Here is a 16,295-nt window from a genome sequence, read left to right as displayed (position 1 = left end):
CGAGTTTAAGGAAGCCCCTCCAGTGTGGGGCGGAGCCCACTGAGCAGCAAACAGTTAGGTTAGTCCTTCTCTCTGCACCTCCGCCCACCCTGGGGACCGCTGAGCCCAGCGCTGGAGAAACCAGTCTGTATCAGTAGCCTGGGGTGCCTGGGTTTGAACCCCCGCTCCCCGCTTCCTAGTGGGCCTTGGACACACCCCTCTAGGACCTTGAGACTCGGTTTCCTCAAATGTAGAACAGTAATACATAACGATACTAAATTCAAGGCCGAGCGCTTGGCACATGGTAAGCGCCTGGTCAAAGGGCAGTTAGGGGTGAAATCAGTGATCCCCGGGCAGGGACCGGCAGGCGTCCAGGTGGGTACTGAGGAGCCCGCGGCGGGGCGAGCGGGGCAAGGTGCCCTTGACCTCTAATGGGGGAAAACGCTCTGGGGTCCTCTGGCCCCCGCCCCCACCCCACCGGAGGGCCTGGGGCACAGAACGAACGCAGGGCGCCCCGCGCACCGAGCCGTTGAGTTTCAAACCCAGCGAGGAATTCCAGCGCTGGATGGGAAGCGGGTGGGAGCCACCGGCACTGCAAATCGGCCCCAGCCCCCCGCGGAGACAGCACCCTTTTAAGGCTTTGGGACCCTTCCCCGGTCCACCCCGCAGCCCAGGGAAGGGACCGTGGCAGGTGTCTGCTGGGGGCGCCGGGACGGGCGCTGGGCACTCGGGACTGTTCCCGTGGGCAGTGGAGCGGCCAGGAGAGGGGGACTGGAGGGGGCGTTGGGGCGAGCAAGGCGGGGCTCGGCCGGGCGGGGGCCGTTGGCCCTCAGTGGGCGCAGGGTCCCTGGGAAGGCCCAGTGAGAAACCGATGGCGGGATCCCGGATCCCGGTGCCTAGCAGTGTGCCAGACCCTCACCAGATCATCCCCCAGGCTTAGCCAGTGATGATGAGCTGAGCCCCGGGCGCTGCCAGGAGTCAGGGGCCGGTGGCAACGGGAGAGTGCCAGGGACTGTGGGGAGAGCCAGCCCTCCCCTTCCAGCTGTTCCCAGATGTCATTCTGCCTGCCCAGGGACCTGGCTCCTGAGCTCAGGGGGATTCCACGGTTACTAAGCTACTGTATTTTATTGACTTTTAAATATTTTCTTCTAAGGGAGAAGGGGATGGGGGGCAAAAGTCAAGAAAGAACAAATAAAAACAAATCAAAATAAGTACCCCCTCCCCAAAAGAAAGCTGTCCTCCATCCATCACTTACACACAAATCGAAGGCCTCTGAGCATAGTCACCTTGCTGGACCGGCAGCTACACAGAACTGACCTCCTGCTGCCCCATCCTCATCTCCCTTTCTGGTGAATGAGGGGTGGTGGTAGACGGTCCCCCTGTCTTCGAGCCCTGGGTGGACAAAGGGGCTTCCGAAAAGAGAGGAAGAGGATGGCCAGCGGGAATGGTCTGGCTTCGTCCTCAGCCCTGGTGGCCAAGCGCCCCTCCGCCCTGGGCCCGTTCCCCAGGTACATCTGGATCCACCAGGACACACCCCAAGACAGCTTAGACAAGACTTGCCATGAAATCTGGAAGAGAGTTCAGGGCCTGCCCGAGGCCTTGCAGCCCAGGACCTCCAAGGAGCAGCTCTCTGCCCCCATGGCTGGCACCCCAAGAGACAATGGCCTCAGCTTCCAAGAAGAGTGAGTGTCCCCTTACGTGACCCAAGGGAGGGGGGAGGAGATGAGGTCTAACCCTCTGGGGGAGTGTTTTGACCTGTTGTTCAGTCTGGTTAAACCCTAAAGGCTGTGTACTTTTCCTCCACCCACCATGGTCCTCTGTCCAATAGAGCGTTGACTGGGATGCTGAAGTTACCTGAGTGAAGGGCCAGACCAGGGCTGTATTTCTGCTGCCTCTGTACCAGCCCACTCAGGGGACATTTCTTGTCTAAAGGCATTGGCAACTCCAAGGTAGATCTGAGGACCTTGAAAAACCACCCTAGCCAGGGCTGAAGGCTAGAAGTCCGTGGCTTTCCCCAGAGGCAACTAGAAGATCCTTCTCCCCTGCCGCCCTCAAAGGCTAGGCATTGGCACAGATGAGTCTGATGGTTTTAAACCACATCTGGGATTCCCTAATACAGGGAGCAGCTGTCCCATTCAGCCTGCATAGAAAGCCGCTGCGAGAGCGCACATCAAAATATTTACTGGGAAGGCGCTGACATATTCAGAGGACATAACAGAAAATTAAAGTGCAGGAAGATGGCTGTAAATAGCCCATTTCCTGGATGGGAAATCCTGTGTCTGGGAAACACAGAGCTAAAAGTTTCTCCACCAGGGCAAAGTTGGGTAGATGTTGTTGGGGACGGATATTAGAAAGGAGACGGAGGAACAGAGAAGACGAAAGGACCTCGTTAGGAAAAGTGAGTAAATCCGGCGAGTTATTAATGCCACCCTTGAGCACTTGTTTACTGCTTTGCATCTTCAAAGTGGGCTGCAAACATTAATTAATCCTCCCAGAGTCCCTATGAGGGAGGTATTCACATCCCCATTTTACAGATGGATTAAGTGTTAATAATTAAGTGCTAATTAAAGACTAAGTGATAATTAAGTGTTGCCTCTTCCAACACATGCTCCAGCTCAGCTCAGAGATGATCTGGAGTGGGGCAACCCTGCAGGCAATTATGAGCTGAGTCTGGTTTCAGGGATTTCTATGCAAGAGCTAAGAAAGGCAAAGCGTAACTGCTCCCCAGTTCTGCACTCCATGCTGACCCTTTTTGGGCTTATTTACTTGCTACACATGAAGGCGAAAGGCACTTTGGCTGTTATTGCCTCCCCTGCCCCCTGCTCAGCAGTGCACAGCTGGGACGGGAATGGCCTGTCTACAGCCAAAATCCTGCTGTCCTGCCCTCCGGTGGCACTGAGACCCTCTCCGCTGCCTACTGCCATCTGCTCTGGAACAGGGCCTTGGAGTGGGCCTGTGGGGCTCTGCTCAGCTCTCAATGGCCAGGGAGCTGATTGGCCACTTTGTGGACCAAGGGTCAGTGGCAATTTCCAGTAGATTGCACCCTCTCTGCCAGGTCACACGGAGTTAATGGAAACAGACTCTACTTCCAGTCTGCACTTGGCCGAAAACTGAACTGGCACACCTTTGGCCAGTCGCTTAACTCCATTTGGCCTTAATTTTCTCATCTGCAAATGGAGGATGATATGCCCTGCCTTGTCCATCTCAGAGCTGATAATGAGGATCGAATATAAGGGGGACAGGAAACTGAAAGCTACATTATTCCAGTGAGGCTGTCCCTAAATGCAATTCTCAGGGTTCAGGGGTTTTGGTTGCTGTTTTTGTTGCCTTCAATCTGGGGTTTTCACGTGATGCTCATAGACCTTAGGGTGCTTCAGGGGCAACCTGGAGTCAAGTGTCCTGGTTGCTGGGTCCCGATCCCCACATCAGCCAGAGCTGTTCCGCTTTTATGGGTTTTTACTTACAGAAGTTCTGAGTAAAGTCTGCATTTGAAAAAAGGGTTCTGCCATGAGAAAAGAGCTAGGAAACCATTGCCTTAGATGAATAAACGATATCATAATCGTGCAGATATCAACCAAGTAGAGCACAGTGAGCTGTTCTTGAAATAAAGGCAGCTGCAATGGTGGAATCAGATAACTCTGGTTGTAGATCGCATTTCAGCCCTGTGCCAGCTGTGGGATTTGTTTAATTAATGTGAGCTTCAGTTTCCTCATCTGCCAAGTGGAGATGATTGCTATGCATTTCGTCGGGTTGTTGGGACAATTAAATGGGATATTTAAACATTCCCGGTAATAACTAGGATTTGTAAAAATTCCGTGTAATAATGATGATGATGATTTCCTTAAGCCCTACAATTATTACATGAAGTGGGTACTATCTTAAACTCCCCCTCTTTTCACTGTTTGTTATGCAAATGTTCAAACACATAAAATAGTATAATGAATGTCTGTCAGTCAGCTTCATTAATTATTGACTTTGGGCCATTCTTGTTTCAATTCCTCCCTCCCCTATTTTTCAATCAGATCCTTTTTACAGGTGAGGTAACAGGTTTGGTGGGGTTCATTTCTTTGTCCGAGGTCCTACAGTTAGGAAGTGGTGGAGTTTCAGGAAACAAACCCAGGACCATCTTAGCCACTACGTGATAGAGTTAGCTGCCTTCTCCTAGAAATTAAAGCATCTTTTTGGAGACTCAAAATATTCGGCAGTCCCATGTTCTGAGTGATCACACATAGATAACAGATTTCAAATCCGGGGAGCTGTCCAGCATATATGTGGATGGCTTCAGGCCCACAAGATAACCTCTCAGCTAATCTGCCTACTGTTTAATTTTGTAAACCCAGTTTGGGTTTTGGAGATGCTAACTGCTATCAGGGCAGGTAGGTAAGTAAGCTCTAGAACACTTGTTAGCCAGATTTTTTTTGTTTTTTTGTTTTTTTTTACTTTGTCCCCATATATCATAGAAACCCAGACATTTCAAGTTTGAAAGGGATCTTGAAGGCTATCTTCTGCTGCTTGAATCCCTTCCTCGACATCCTTGCCAAGTGGTTATCCACTTGTACACTTTCTTAGATGCAGAGCTCACCACTTCCTAAGGTAGCTCCTTCCTTGGCTATGAACCCTGACTGTCCAAAACCCATTTTCTTCCTGTGCTGAAATCTGTCTCTATCAAACTAAGACCCATTGATCTGGAGTCTGCCCTTAGGGCTCCAAACCAAATCTATCCCCGCCTTCCTCTCAATAACCCTTTAGATATTAAAAGATGGCAAGAACACTCCTCCTAGGATTTCTTGTTTTCACAAGCTAAGTATCTCTGTTTTTCTAAGTTTCCCTTCGTGTACCAACTTGGTCAGTTTCTTGCCCACACTGCTGGTCCCTGGGGCAGTGCAGCAACCAGAACCAAGTACAGTAATCCAGGTGTGATCCAATCCAAGCAGGATGGATACTCCCCATCTATACTCTGTATTCCTGTTAATGGCAGTTAACACCACATTCACTTTTTGCCACAAGCCAACTTCAGCCTATGGACACATTTTGAGTTCATTCATTCATTCACTTATTCATTCAACAAGTATTTACTAAGCATCTACTATGTGCCTGGCTCTGTGCTAAGAGCTAGTGGGATAGAGCTGTAAACCAGATGAGATCCTGCCTTCCTAGAGCTTACATTCAAGTAGGGGAGAGAAACAGAAAATAAGTAAATAAAAGAGTATGATCACTGCAGAATGGGAAAAGAACTGGTATTCTAGTTGGAAGAAACCAATAATAAACACATAAAAATAAACCAAATAATTTCAGCTAGCAGAGAGTGCTCTGATGGAAATAAAACTGACTAAAGTACTAGGGGGACCTCCTTTAGACAGGGTGGTCAGGGAAGGACTCTCTGAGTAGAGGCGGTCATTTGAGCTGAGACCTGGATGCCAAGAAAGAGCCAGTCAGGTGAAGATCTAAGGAAAGATGTCCAGGCGGAAAGGAGAGAAACCACAGAGACTCTGAGATGTGAGTGGGCTTGGAGAGGGACAACGCGGCTGGGGTGTGGTGAGTGATGCGACGTGGCACAGGGTGACACCAGAGACAGTCAGGCAAGGTCTCAGAAGGCCTGGAGGACCACAGTAGGCAGTTCACATTTGATTCTCCATGCTATGGGAGACCTTTGGAGGTTTTTAGGTAGGGGGTGTAACACGATCACATTCACTAGGTTTTAAAGATGTCTCCAGCTGCTGTGTGGAGATGATTTGTTAGACAGGTGAGAGAGCAAGTTGGGAGACCTCTGGGAAGATGCTACAATAGTCCAGATGAGCACGATGGTGATGATGGCTAGACCAGAGTGATTGCAGTGAAAATGGAAAAAGTGGGGGATTCAGCGTGTTTTTTTTTTTAAGTCAGGAGATGTCACATTAAAGTCTCATTTTTTAAAAAAAAAATTATTACTTATTTATTTAATTTATTTATTTTTGGTTGCGTCGGGTCTTAGTTGCAGCACGCGGACTCTCTAGTTGAGGCGCGCGAGCTCAGTAGTTGTGGTGCATGGGCTTAGTTGCCCTGCAGCATGTGGAATCCTAGTTCCCTCACCGGGGATCGAACGCACGTCCCCTGCATTGGAAGGCGGATTCTTTACCACTGGACCACCAGGGAGGTTCCTTGGCATGTATTTTGAGAGGAGTCAAAAGAGCCTGAAGATGGTTTTGGGCACACAGATAGTGACATCACAGCTGAATTGAGGTTTTTGGCTTGAGCACTGGTTGGACGGTGGTGCATTTGTTGAGGTGGGGAAGAAATGGGGAGAAATGGGCTATGGGAGAGAAATCAGTAGTTCTGTCTAGTGTCAATTAAACTCCAGACCCTTGTTCAGTTACCTTTTAATTAGTCTTAAATTTGGGCTGAGAGAATTGTCGAAAGCCGCTTACTGACTCACATTCTAGGATTACCTATTCATTCAATCCCCCTGTTGCTAAAACTTCACAGCCTTAGAATGGGGGTTTTGGATTTGCTGTTGACTCCATTGCGCTGACTGTGAAATGGCATTTGTTCATTCCCTCATTTATGGATTCATTCAACAAGCATTCACAGTTGCCTTCTGGGTGGCGGGCCCTGTGCTGGGTCCCAGGGATACAGAGATAAGTAGGACAGAAGCCCATCTCTCTGAGAGCTCCCAGTCTAGTGGGTGGGACAGACACAGGTCCATGTGACAGCAGTGATGTTCAAAAAATATTTATTGTGCATGCCTGACAAAGTGTGAAAGCAATACAGTGGTGAAAAAGATGGGCACAGTCTCTGAGCTCCTACCTGGACCTTCAGTGTCTTGAGGAGGGCAGATCACGCATATTAGGATAAAAGTCGGGAAGAAGTGCCAGTGCTGTGGGAGCACAACGAGGGGACACGTGACCTGGGCTTGGAGCTCAGGGAAGGCTTTCTGGAGGAGGCTGGGGGAGGCGAGCTGGAAGGTCATCCTGAACCAGACCCAAGTAGGAGGATAAGTCTACAGAAAGAAAGGAAATCTATTTAAGCATTTAAAAAACAGAAATGATTTCCCGACTGGCAGCCTTCTGAGGTATTATCGGTAGCATGAAGGGAGAAGGCTGTTTTGCACTTGCTCCAGTAAATTTTCACTGTTTGCACCCATCGGCCGGCCCTCCAGGCAGGAGAGCCACTGGGACTCGGAACCCAACGTGCTGCCTTGTTTGAACTGTTCTCCCAACAAACCAGTCCTTTGTTGCTACAGTTATTAAAACAGTAAGAGAGCCACCTTTCCGCTCTCATCCAGCCCCACGCGGTTTCCTATCATCCCAGGGAGCTTCCCGTCCTTCCCTGCGCTTACAGGACTCTTTCTGGAGGCTTTCTTCTCAAGACCCAGCTCAGGAAAAAGGGGACGAATCCTGCTTTTTTGGAAAAGTTGCTTGGACTACATCCCCACTTTTATTTATTAAAAAATTTATTTTTTAAAAAACTTGAAACCTAGTGATGGGAGTGATGAAGACAAGACTCACACGTGGAAACTCGGACCGATGCCCTAGAGCAGAAGCCAGTTCTGGAGACCCTTGGAGTCTAATGCTCACTCCAGGCTAGCATTTGCTCCCCTTGGAGGGGTCAAACCCCTCTTTGAGAATCTGCGGGAAGCTACCATACACCATTTTGCCTGAAACACATCCTCACATCCCTTGACACTTTAGAATGTCAGAAAACCCCAGGCCCCGGGTTGGAATGCTTTTCTCATGGACACTTAAGTGTCCCCTTCCCTTAAGCTTCCCAGGGCTGGGTCTCAGCAACTACTATGACCCCAATCACATTGACATCAATGCATCCTCCATCCCGGTTGTCAAGTGAATTAGTGCACAAATAGTGCTGCAGACAGAGGTTCAAGGCCCTTGACCCTTCTCTCCTCCAGTCTCCTCACACGTCTGTCAGTCGCCTTCATGATGGTTTTTGATTCCCTGCTTCCTTGCAGGTCTCTCTTCTGCCATTTTCAGATCGTCTCCTCTTACTGTGCCTGGTTCCTTTCCCTCTTGGGTGTCCCTCGCCCTTTACCAGCTTCATCTCCCTGAAACACATCAACAGCACTGCTCAGCCATCTTCCACGGCTTCCTCATTGTCTTCTGAACCCCCTGACCTGGTCTTGAAAGAGTCTCTGCAGTTGGCCCTACCTACATCTCTAGGTGCACACCTGGCTGCTTTTCTCCAGACCCTCTGTAAACCAAGATGTGCCACAAGCAGGTGCACATTCCCTTACCTTTGCTCAGGTTATTTCACTACCAGGAATGCCTCTCTTCCACCTCTCTCTGTCTACTGAAATCTTCCCCATCCTTAAAGACCTGGAATTAGTGTATCATTCTGTAAATTTTTCACTGCTCACCCCATTTAACATTTCTCCTTCCTCCCTCTTCCACATTCCTTTTTTAAAATTTAAATAAACAATTATATCCCCTCTCTTTCCTAAGAGTTTAAAGGTGGCTCAGATAACAATAAAATAAGGAGTATCCCAGTATACTTCCTAGCTGTCACCAAGTTGCTCAAACTTTCTGTGCCCCATTCTCCTCACCTGAAAGATGGAAAAAGTCATAGTGACCAGCCTGAAGGACTATTGTGGAGGTTAATGAAAGAATGTGTGCAAAGTTCATACAGCAGCTGGCAGAAAATAAGGACTTCAAGTTCATCATCTTCGCCATCACCCTATTATCATTACTATCGAGGACAAAATGACAAGGGTTAAGTAATCAAGAATGGTATGGGGAGAGGAGACTTATATACCAGAAAAGCTAAGCTAAGGAAAAGTATTCAGTGGAGGCCAGCATGTTGCTTTGAGACTCTAGGCAGCTGGGGCAAAAAGTGGGAATATACCAGTTAGTTTCCGTAACTCATATCATCTAAGAAGAGAAAGCAGAAGAGGTCATCAGGAGAGATAAATCCTTCCTTAGCTCTGAGGACCCAATGGTAGGGGTCTTTATAGGTGGGTAATAGAAGGGAAGAGTCAGTTTATAACCAGCTCTTGTGTTGACCGTTGGCCAGAGGGGAGGAAACAAAGTCCCAGTGGGATGTGTCAACGCCACTCTGGCATAGGGTTTCTGATGGGGTGGTCATCTGGCGTGTATTGTACACTGCCGGTGGCGACAGTCTTTCTTCCCCCACCTGACCACGGCTTCTTAAGGGCAAGGGCTATGTCTTACTCACCATTGTCTCCCCAGCGCCCAGCCGAGTTCCTGGCACTCAGTGGCAATGCAGTGTGTATGAATGAATGAGTAAGTGAATGATGGATGAACCATAAAAATGCCACTGCAAGGAGAGTGAGGCCCAGAGGTTGCCAGGATCCAAACCAGACGTCACAATCATCAGAGGAAGCATCAAGTGACGTAGGGACGGGATATCAGGAAGCCAAGACATTGCAAGGTCTTTTCCTCCTTCTGCCTTAAGCTTAAGAAGGCAACTAACATTTTCTTGAGCACCTAATATGTGCCAGGCTCTGTATTTCAATTTTCTGTTTATCACATTGTCTTAGCAACCCTTCCCAGTTGATGGTCAATATTATTCCCATTTTACAGATGAGGAAGCTGGGGCTCAGAGAAGTTAGGCAACTTGCCCAGAGTCATCCAGCTTGGAGGGGGCAGAACAAGGATAGGGACCTGGTGAAGCTTTAAGACCAGAGCTCTTTCCCTACCCCAGGAGCCATTCAGAATAGCCCTTCCTCCTTTTGCTTAATACCGGGAGCCATGAGCAATGAAGGGAAGATGAATCATGATTAACATCCTACGTCCCGTGTCCCCCTTTTTAATTTAATTTTATGGTTTTGGGAGCCGTGTCACAGGTTGTAGGAGCCTGCAGAGATGGGCCACCGGTGGTTTGGTTTAATCCCCTTTTTAATATCTTTGTTGCAATGTTCTTTCCAATTCAGCTCCCAAGTCACATTTAAAAAATACCTCTTCCTTAGGGTAAGCCTCCTCTTATTAAACAGATTCAAATGAAAAGTTTTCAAGATAATTTGAACAATAAAAATCACTCTGTAGCTCCCAACCGAAGCTCCTTTATTGTTGTATTTATTCCTCAGTATTTCTTGTCTCATTCCCCAGCTCACTGAATCCTTCATCCCCCCAGACCTTCCAGTCCGAGGCTCAACCCCTGCCTGCCTCTGTGTACTCCTTTCTCTCCCCTCCAGACAGATGGAGGGTCAGGGAGGGGGCAGAGTGGGAGGTCTCACTTCCACCTGCCAATCTGTCTTAGAAGACTGTCTCCGCTGCCCTGAGGGACAGGCGGGGGTGGGGAGGGGAGCTGAAGTGTCTGAAGGGAAATTCACACCTGGATGTGTGTCCTCAAGTGCATCATTTGTACCAGAACTGCAGGCCTTGGGGCAGAGGGTGGAGGAGGGATCCTGGCTCAGAATGCAGATGTCTGGGCCCCATTTTTGACCAACTGAACTGCCATTTCCCCAGGAGTGCCCAGGGAATCGGCATTTGAAACAAGCACCACAGGAGATTCCTGTGCATATTTGTAGGAAGTTCTCTGATACTTTGGGGGTCAAAGATGATGGAACCTTAGGCTTCAAAGGGATACCGCTTTGAGAAAGAGGTGTTCCAAAAAAAGCATGAAGGAAGGAGATCGACCGTTTTTGTGCTCTAAGAGGATGCCAGGGACATTGTAAAAATGGACTCTACTCTGTGTGAAGGCCTTTGCTAAGAAATGAGATGAACTTCTAGCCCAGGCGTGGCATTCGGGCAGCTGAGGGATTTCAGTGTCCTCTCCCTTAACCCCGGGCGATGTCAGCATCCCCACGGTGCAGGTGACCGCAGTTTCAGCCACTTCCCGGCTTCCCACCCCCAGCCGGCCAGGCCCTGGGCTGTGAAGGGTCAGCGGGCCTCTGGGCACCGCACATCTCTCCGTCAGAGCCGCTAACATTTGCATAGCGCCCGTTACAGTTTACCAAGTGCTTTCACATTCATCATCTCACTTAATCCTCACGCAGCCTGGAAAGCGGAGGAGGGAGGGGGTGGGAATCAGAGTTTTCTGAAGGCCCGCTGCCCACCACACCCCCACCAGAGAAGGGCCAGCAGGTGGAACTCAGTGGCTTTCCAGGTACCTTTGGGACACAGGTGCACAGTCGCCTGGGATGGCGACTGAACCTGCAGTTTCTCTCAAATGCCCCTCCCCCCTCCCCCCCCAGACTGAAAACAGTTGGCCCAGTCCCCTCAGGCTGTGAGGTAGGGGAAGCCGCCCTCCTTCCCCCTTTCTTTCTTCCCGCTGGGTTTCTACAAAGCGATGGCGGCGGTGTGTGTCTGGGCGTATGTGCACGGTTGTGAGGTGTGTGGGCATGGCTGTGGTGTGTTTGCGTGTGTGGGTGTGTGCACGTCTGTGGTATGTGTGTGGGCATGGTTGTAGCATGTGTGTGTGTGCACACAGGTGTGTGTGGTTGTAGCACAGCTGTGTGCCTGGGTGTGTGTATGTGCATTGGTGTGTGTGTGTACATGGCTGTGCTTTATGTGTGTATGCGTGTGTATGTGTGCACAGCTGTGGTATGGGTGTGTGTGTGCACATATGGACTGGGATATGTGCACGTGCATGTACGTGACTGCTGTGTGTGCGCACATATGTTGGTGTGTATGTGTGTGCATGGTATGGTGTGTATACCCAGGGCAGTTCAGTGAATCCTAGCTCTGGAGGAGAGGAAAGATGAAGACACCAGGTAGCTTTGACAGAGGTGGCTGTGTCCCTTCCCTCCACGTTGGGCAGGGACCATCCTGGGTGCTGTGACATAAGCTCCAGGGGCATTGAAGTTGGGTCCCTGTTCCCCAAGCAGACAGGAAGACCCAGAAATGTCCACCAGCCTTGGTCAAGTGAGGATGGGGGCCAATCGGGGGACGATGACTTTAGCTTCTTCATTTAAAAACTGTATCTCTCTGTGCCCGTTAGCTTTTGATAAACAATAGTCCCTTGGTATCTACAGGGGATTGGTTTCAGAATGTCCATGGATATCAAAATCTGCGGATGCTCAAGTCCCTTACATAAAATGGCGTCGTATTTGCATGTAACCTACACACATCCTCCCGTATGCTTTAAATCATCTCCTGATTACTTATAATACCTCATACAATGTAAATGCTATGTAAAGAGTTGTACAGCACAATGTAAATGCTATGTAAGTAGTTACCAGTGTGCAGCAAATTCAAGTTTTGCTTTCTGGAACTTTCTGGAATTTTTTTCCCAGTATTTTCCATCCACAGTCGGTTGAAGCCACCAGTGTTGAAGCTTTGAATACGAAGGGCCGACAGTGTAACAAACCACATCAAAGTTTAGCAGCTCAGCACCACAGCTTCCTACTTAGCTCCCATTTCCGTAGTTGAGCAGTCTGGGCTGGGTTCCGCTGGGTGGTTCTTCTGGGAGAGGCTCGGGTGGGCTTGGCGGGACGTGCCTCGTGCCCACCCAGACATCTGCAGTGTCTGTCGTCACCCAGGTCTGGCTAGTCAGCTGAGGACCTTGAGGTTTTTCTCCATGGGATGTGTTATCCTCCAGCAGACTTTCCTGGGTTCGTCTATGTGGAGGTTGCTGAGTCCCAAGAGAAACAAGAGGTTAAGCCCTAATGCCCAAGCACTTTCCAAATCTCTGCTGAACCTTGGTTACTGAACCAAGGTGCGTGGGAACTACCATAGGGTCAAAACTGTAATTGGTCCTCACACCACCCCACTGGGGCTGTTGTGGGAATTAAAATGAGAGTTTTGCATGGGGACCATTTTGCACAGTGCCTAGCTGGTTAGGTCATTCTCCGTAGATGCTCATCCTTCTGATTTTGTGAACTAGAACCTGAGGTTTAGACATATTAGACAGCTTGCTTGAGGGCTGGCCTCCATCAAGCAGTGGGAATCCAGTTTCTGCCTCCTTGCAGGCGCTGAGCTTTTTAGCCGCTCTGCTCTGCTGCCCCACCCACGCAGACACGTGAAGTCGGCCTCACCCCCAGCCAGGAGGTCAGTCTCCCGATGGAGCCAGAGCCCTTCCCTTGCTTCGGTCTTCAACCACCCATGTTGCCTGGGCACCGGGCCTGGGTACCGTGTTTGTCATCAATCTGAAATGCCATAGTGGGAAGAAAATAGTTGTTTTGGTGTCCTCTTCCAGCACTAACAATTTTCTGCTTGCATTTTTCTGTTGTTTGGCTCAGATGAATAGCAGTTTTCATCTTTGCTCTGTGTTATCATGAACACAGAACTGCTGTCGGGGAGCTAACAGCATGCTTGCTTAGTCATTATTCTGGGAAGGGGTGCCAGCTAGTCAATAGCCTTTATTTTTATACGACTCTATACACTGCAAATGCAGAAATGATGTGTGGTGCCCGTGTACAGAGTCGTCATCAGACACCCATCGTTTCTGGAGGTGGGCAAAGCAGAGGTAGTGGCAGCAGCTGGAGCCCCAGCACCAATTCTGACTAGCTTCCTTTGTCAGCGCCCGGGAGTTGGGTTAACGGCCCTGAATGATTCACTGTGATAGAGTCTGTGGCAGATTTTACGCCTTTTACCAACTCAAAGCAGAAAGCAAATAGCACGGGAGAGGTGCCAGCATCGGCAAAACTTCTTAAGAAGAGAGGAAAAAAGATAGATACCAGGAAATGCAGGCGGGCAGGCTCGATGTGGAACCCAGCAAAGTTGTTGGGAGAGGGAAAAATCTGTGAGCCCCAAAGTGGTCGCTAAGAGTTGGGCGGGGTCTGTGTGGGTTCTGCTGTGGGACTGACTTACAGGGGTTGAGAGTTCTTAGGACGTTGCCAAGAAGGCTGGTCAGTGTCATCCGGTCAGCTCACAGGGGTGCCAGGCCCAAGGTGGGAGGGACATGAGATGGAAGGCCAGAAATAGAATCAAATCCAGGCAGGTTGCAACCATTGAAGGAGTTGGGCAGTCTTTGGCCACACAACTCTTGATTTCAAGAGTTTCAAGAAATGGACAAGGGTAAAGACAAGTTCATGGACCAGTTTATTCATTTATTCAACAAATCCTTACTGAGCTGGAGGTATGTGCCCAACACTGCTCGAGGTCCTGAGGCCTCCATGGTGAACAAGATACAGTCCCTGCCCTCAGGGAGGATGAGTTGTTGTAGGGAGTAAAGACATAAAAAGGTACTATATGATGGTGATAAACACTAGGAAGAAAATAAACAGATTGATGGAGCATAGAGTGCCTAGTAAGAGTCAGTCAAGGGATGACCTAGCATCCAAAGGAAGTGCAAAGGCCCTGGGGTTGGAATGAACTTGACATACCAAGGCATATTTATAAGACCAGAGTGGCCGGAAGAAGAGGAGTCAAAGCAGGAGGGGGTAACAGGGCCACTTTGTGGGGTGCCCTGCGGGGTCAGAAAGGAGTTTGGATTTTTAGTCTATGTGTAGTGAGAATTCACATAAGGGTTTAAGTGGGGCAATGGTTTGATGTAAGTTCTAAGAATGTCTTAGCTCTGCAGGCATGCAGTTTTCTAGAACAGAAAAGAGCAAACGAATCTTGTTTTCTTGGGGGTGGAGAGGGCAGTTAGGGGAGACCCTTGCTCAGAGACTTGTAATTGTGTGCTGAATCTTGATTGCAGCAAGGTATTTGATAAAGACTGTCTTGGAGAAGTGGAGATGGGATGATAGTAACTGGATTGATTTATTCCCCCAAAGTGTTGATCCAGGATTACTGTCAGAATGGGGGGAGGGGAGGGTTTCCAGCAAGGTGCCTAAGGCTCAGCCCTGGATCCCCTCCCCTTCAACATTTCTATCTATAAATTGGTGGGGGACCCAGAAGGCGTGCTCATGAGACATGCAGCTGACACAGAGCTGTCAGGGACAGCTAATGCCATGGATGACAGTCTCAGGATTCACCGTGATTGTACTCCACAAGCTGGAGTGATGGGATGATCCTAGCAATATCCCTGATCGCATTCAGATTGGGGAACAAAGCCCAGCCACGGAACAGGGGCCGGTGGACCTCCCTGGAGAACCATCCCTGGAAAAGAAGCCGGGTTGGGGTAGGAGGAGGTCAGGAAGTCAGCAGGACCTGGCAGCATCCTCACACCAGTCTCTTCACTTTCTCAGCGACAAGGTCCTTCGCCTCTTTCAGGCTCACTTTTCCCATCTGTAAAGTGAGAATGATATTGTCTATTGCCCAGGGACGTGGAGAGGATTAAATGCAAGCATATATATGGATGCCTAGCTTCCAGTCCGGCCTGTAGTGGATTCATGGCAGATGCAAAGGAAATAGGAGTTTGTAGAGGCTGTCTCGGGGAGGGCCGGGTGCTCCGGGCCAGCCTTTCAGGGACACATGGGGGACCCACAGCCAGGGTGGGCCCCTCTGTTCTTAGCACTGCCCTGCCCCTTCTGGGAATGCCAGCTTCCTAAGAGGCCCATTGACCCCCATGATGTGTCCGGAGGAGAATGACCGGGGAATATGAACAGGGGTTCACACTCAGCCCCTGCTGGGTCCTCTCTGCCAGCCTGGCTCCCGGGTGGGGGAGGAGTAGGAATATCCTCTCAGGTGCAGAGAAGGGACTGCCTGTGGGATGGCTTTTGGTACAGGGACCTCGGGCCCTGTGGGTCTTTTAGAAGCTGCTTTGACTTCTCCTTGGAGCTGATACTTTAAAGGATTCAGTGGTGAGACTTTTGTGTGTACGTCTATTATAGAACGTTTTTATTTTAGAAAAAAACAACAACGAGAAACCAAACACAGACAAAAATAGAACAACTAGTATGTGATGAACCCATGTACCCCTCACCCAGCCTTAGCCATGATCAACATAGGGCCAATCTTATTTTATCTATTCCCCCCCGCCCCCATCTTTTCCCTCCCCTTGCTAGATTAAGTTTAAAGCCAATCCCAGACATAATGTTACCTGTAAATACTTTAGTATGTATCTATAAGAGATAAGGACCCTTTTTGTTGTTGTTTAAATATAACCACAATACCATTATCCCAATTTTTAAAAATTAACCTAGTTGAGGAATTCCCCGGCTGTCAGCGGTTAGGACTGTGCCCTTTCACTGCCGAGCACCCGGGTTCGATCCCTGGTCAGGGAACTAAGATCCCGCAAGCCTGGCGCAGCATGGCCAAAAACAAAAAACAAAAAAATAACATAATTGTGGTGAGTCTTTCCAATTCAGAAGATCTGTTGGTACATAACTTGCTTTGCAAGTTTTGGGGCAGGCACAGGAGAGACAAAAAATGGTCCCTCAAGTATCTGGTTTCTGTGACTCGAGACTCCCCTGTTCCCTTTGAGGGTGATGATGAAGAGGGAGACAGGGGATCAATAACTCGGGGCCATGGATTGGCAGTCTCTTTATTCCAGGTGTTCCCAGGGACACGGCAGGAGAGGGGGGCCAATTTAGAGACCGA

General features: G+C 49.4%; 1 protein-coding gene across 1 annotated transcript in view; it reads left to right on the top strand.

Moving 5' to 3' along the window:
• The first annotated feature begins 1,332 nt into the window (after positions 1–1,332).
• The window catches only part of CUNH1orf94 (chromosome unknown C1orf94 homolog), a 36,121-nt gene continuing 21,158 nt past the window's right edge, over positions 1,333–16,295 (top strand). Inside the window, exon 1 of the mRNA XM_024765318.1 lies at positions 1,333–1,661. Coding sequence (XP_024621086.1) covers positions 1,333–1,661 — 329 coding nt within the window. The remainder of the gene's footprint in view (positions 1,662–16,295) is intronic.

This window comes from Neophocaena asiaeorientalis, unplaced genomic scaffold, assembly GCF_003031525.2.
Source record: "Neophocaena asiaeorientalis asiaeorientalis breed wild unplaced genomic scaffold, Neophocaena_asiaeorientalis_V1.1 scaffold409, whole genome shotgun sequence".
Taxonomy (NCBI): domain Eukaryota; kingdom Metazoa; phylum Chordata; class Mammalia; order Artiodactyla; family Phocoenidae; genus Neophocaena; species Neophocaena asiaeorientalis.
This window is presented reverse-complemented; position numbering and strand designations above follow the sequence as displayed.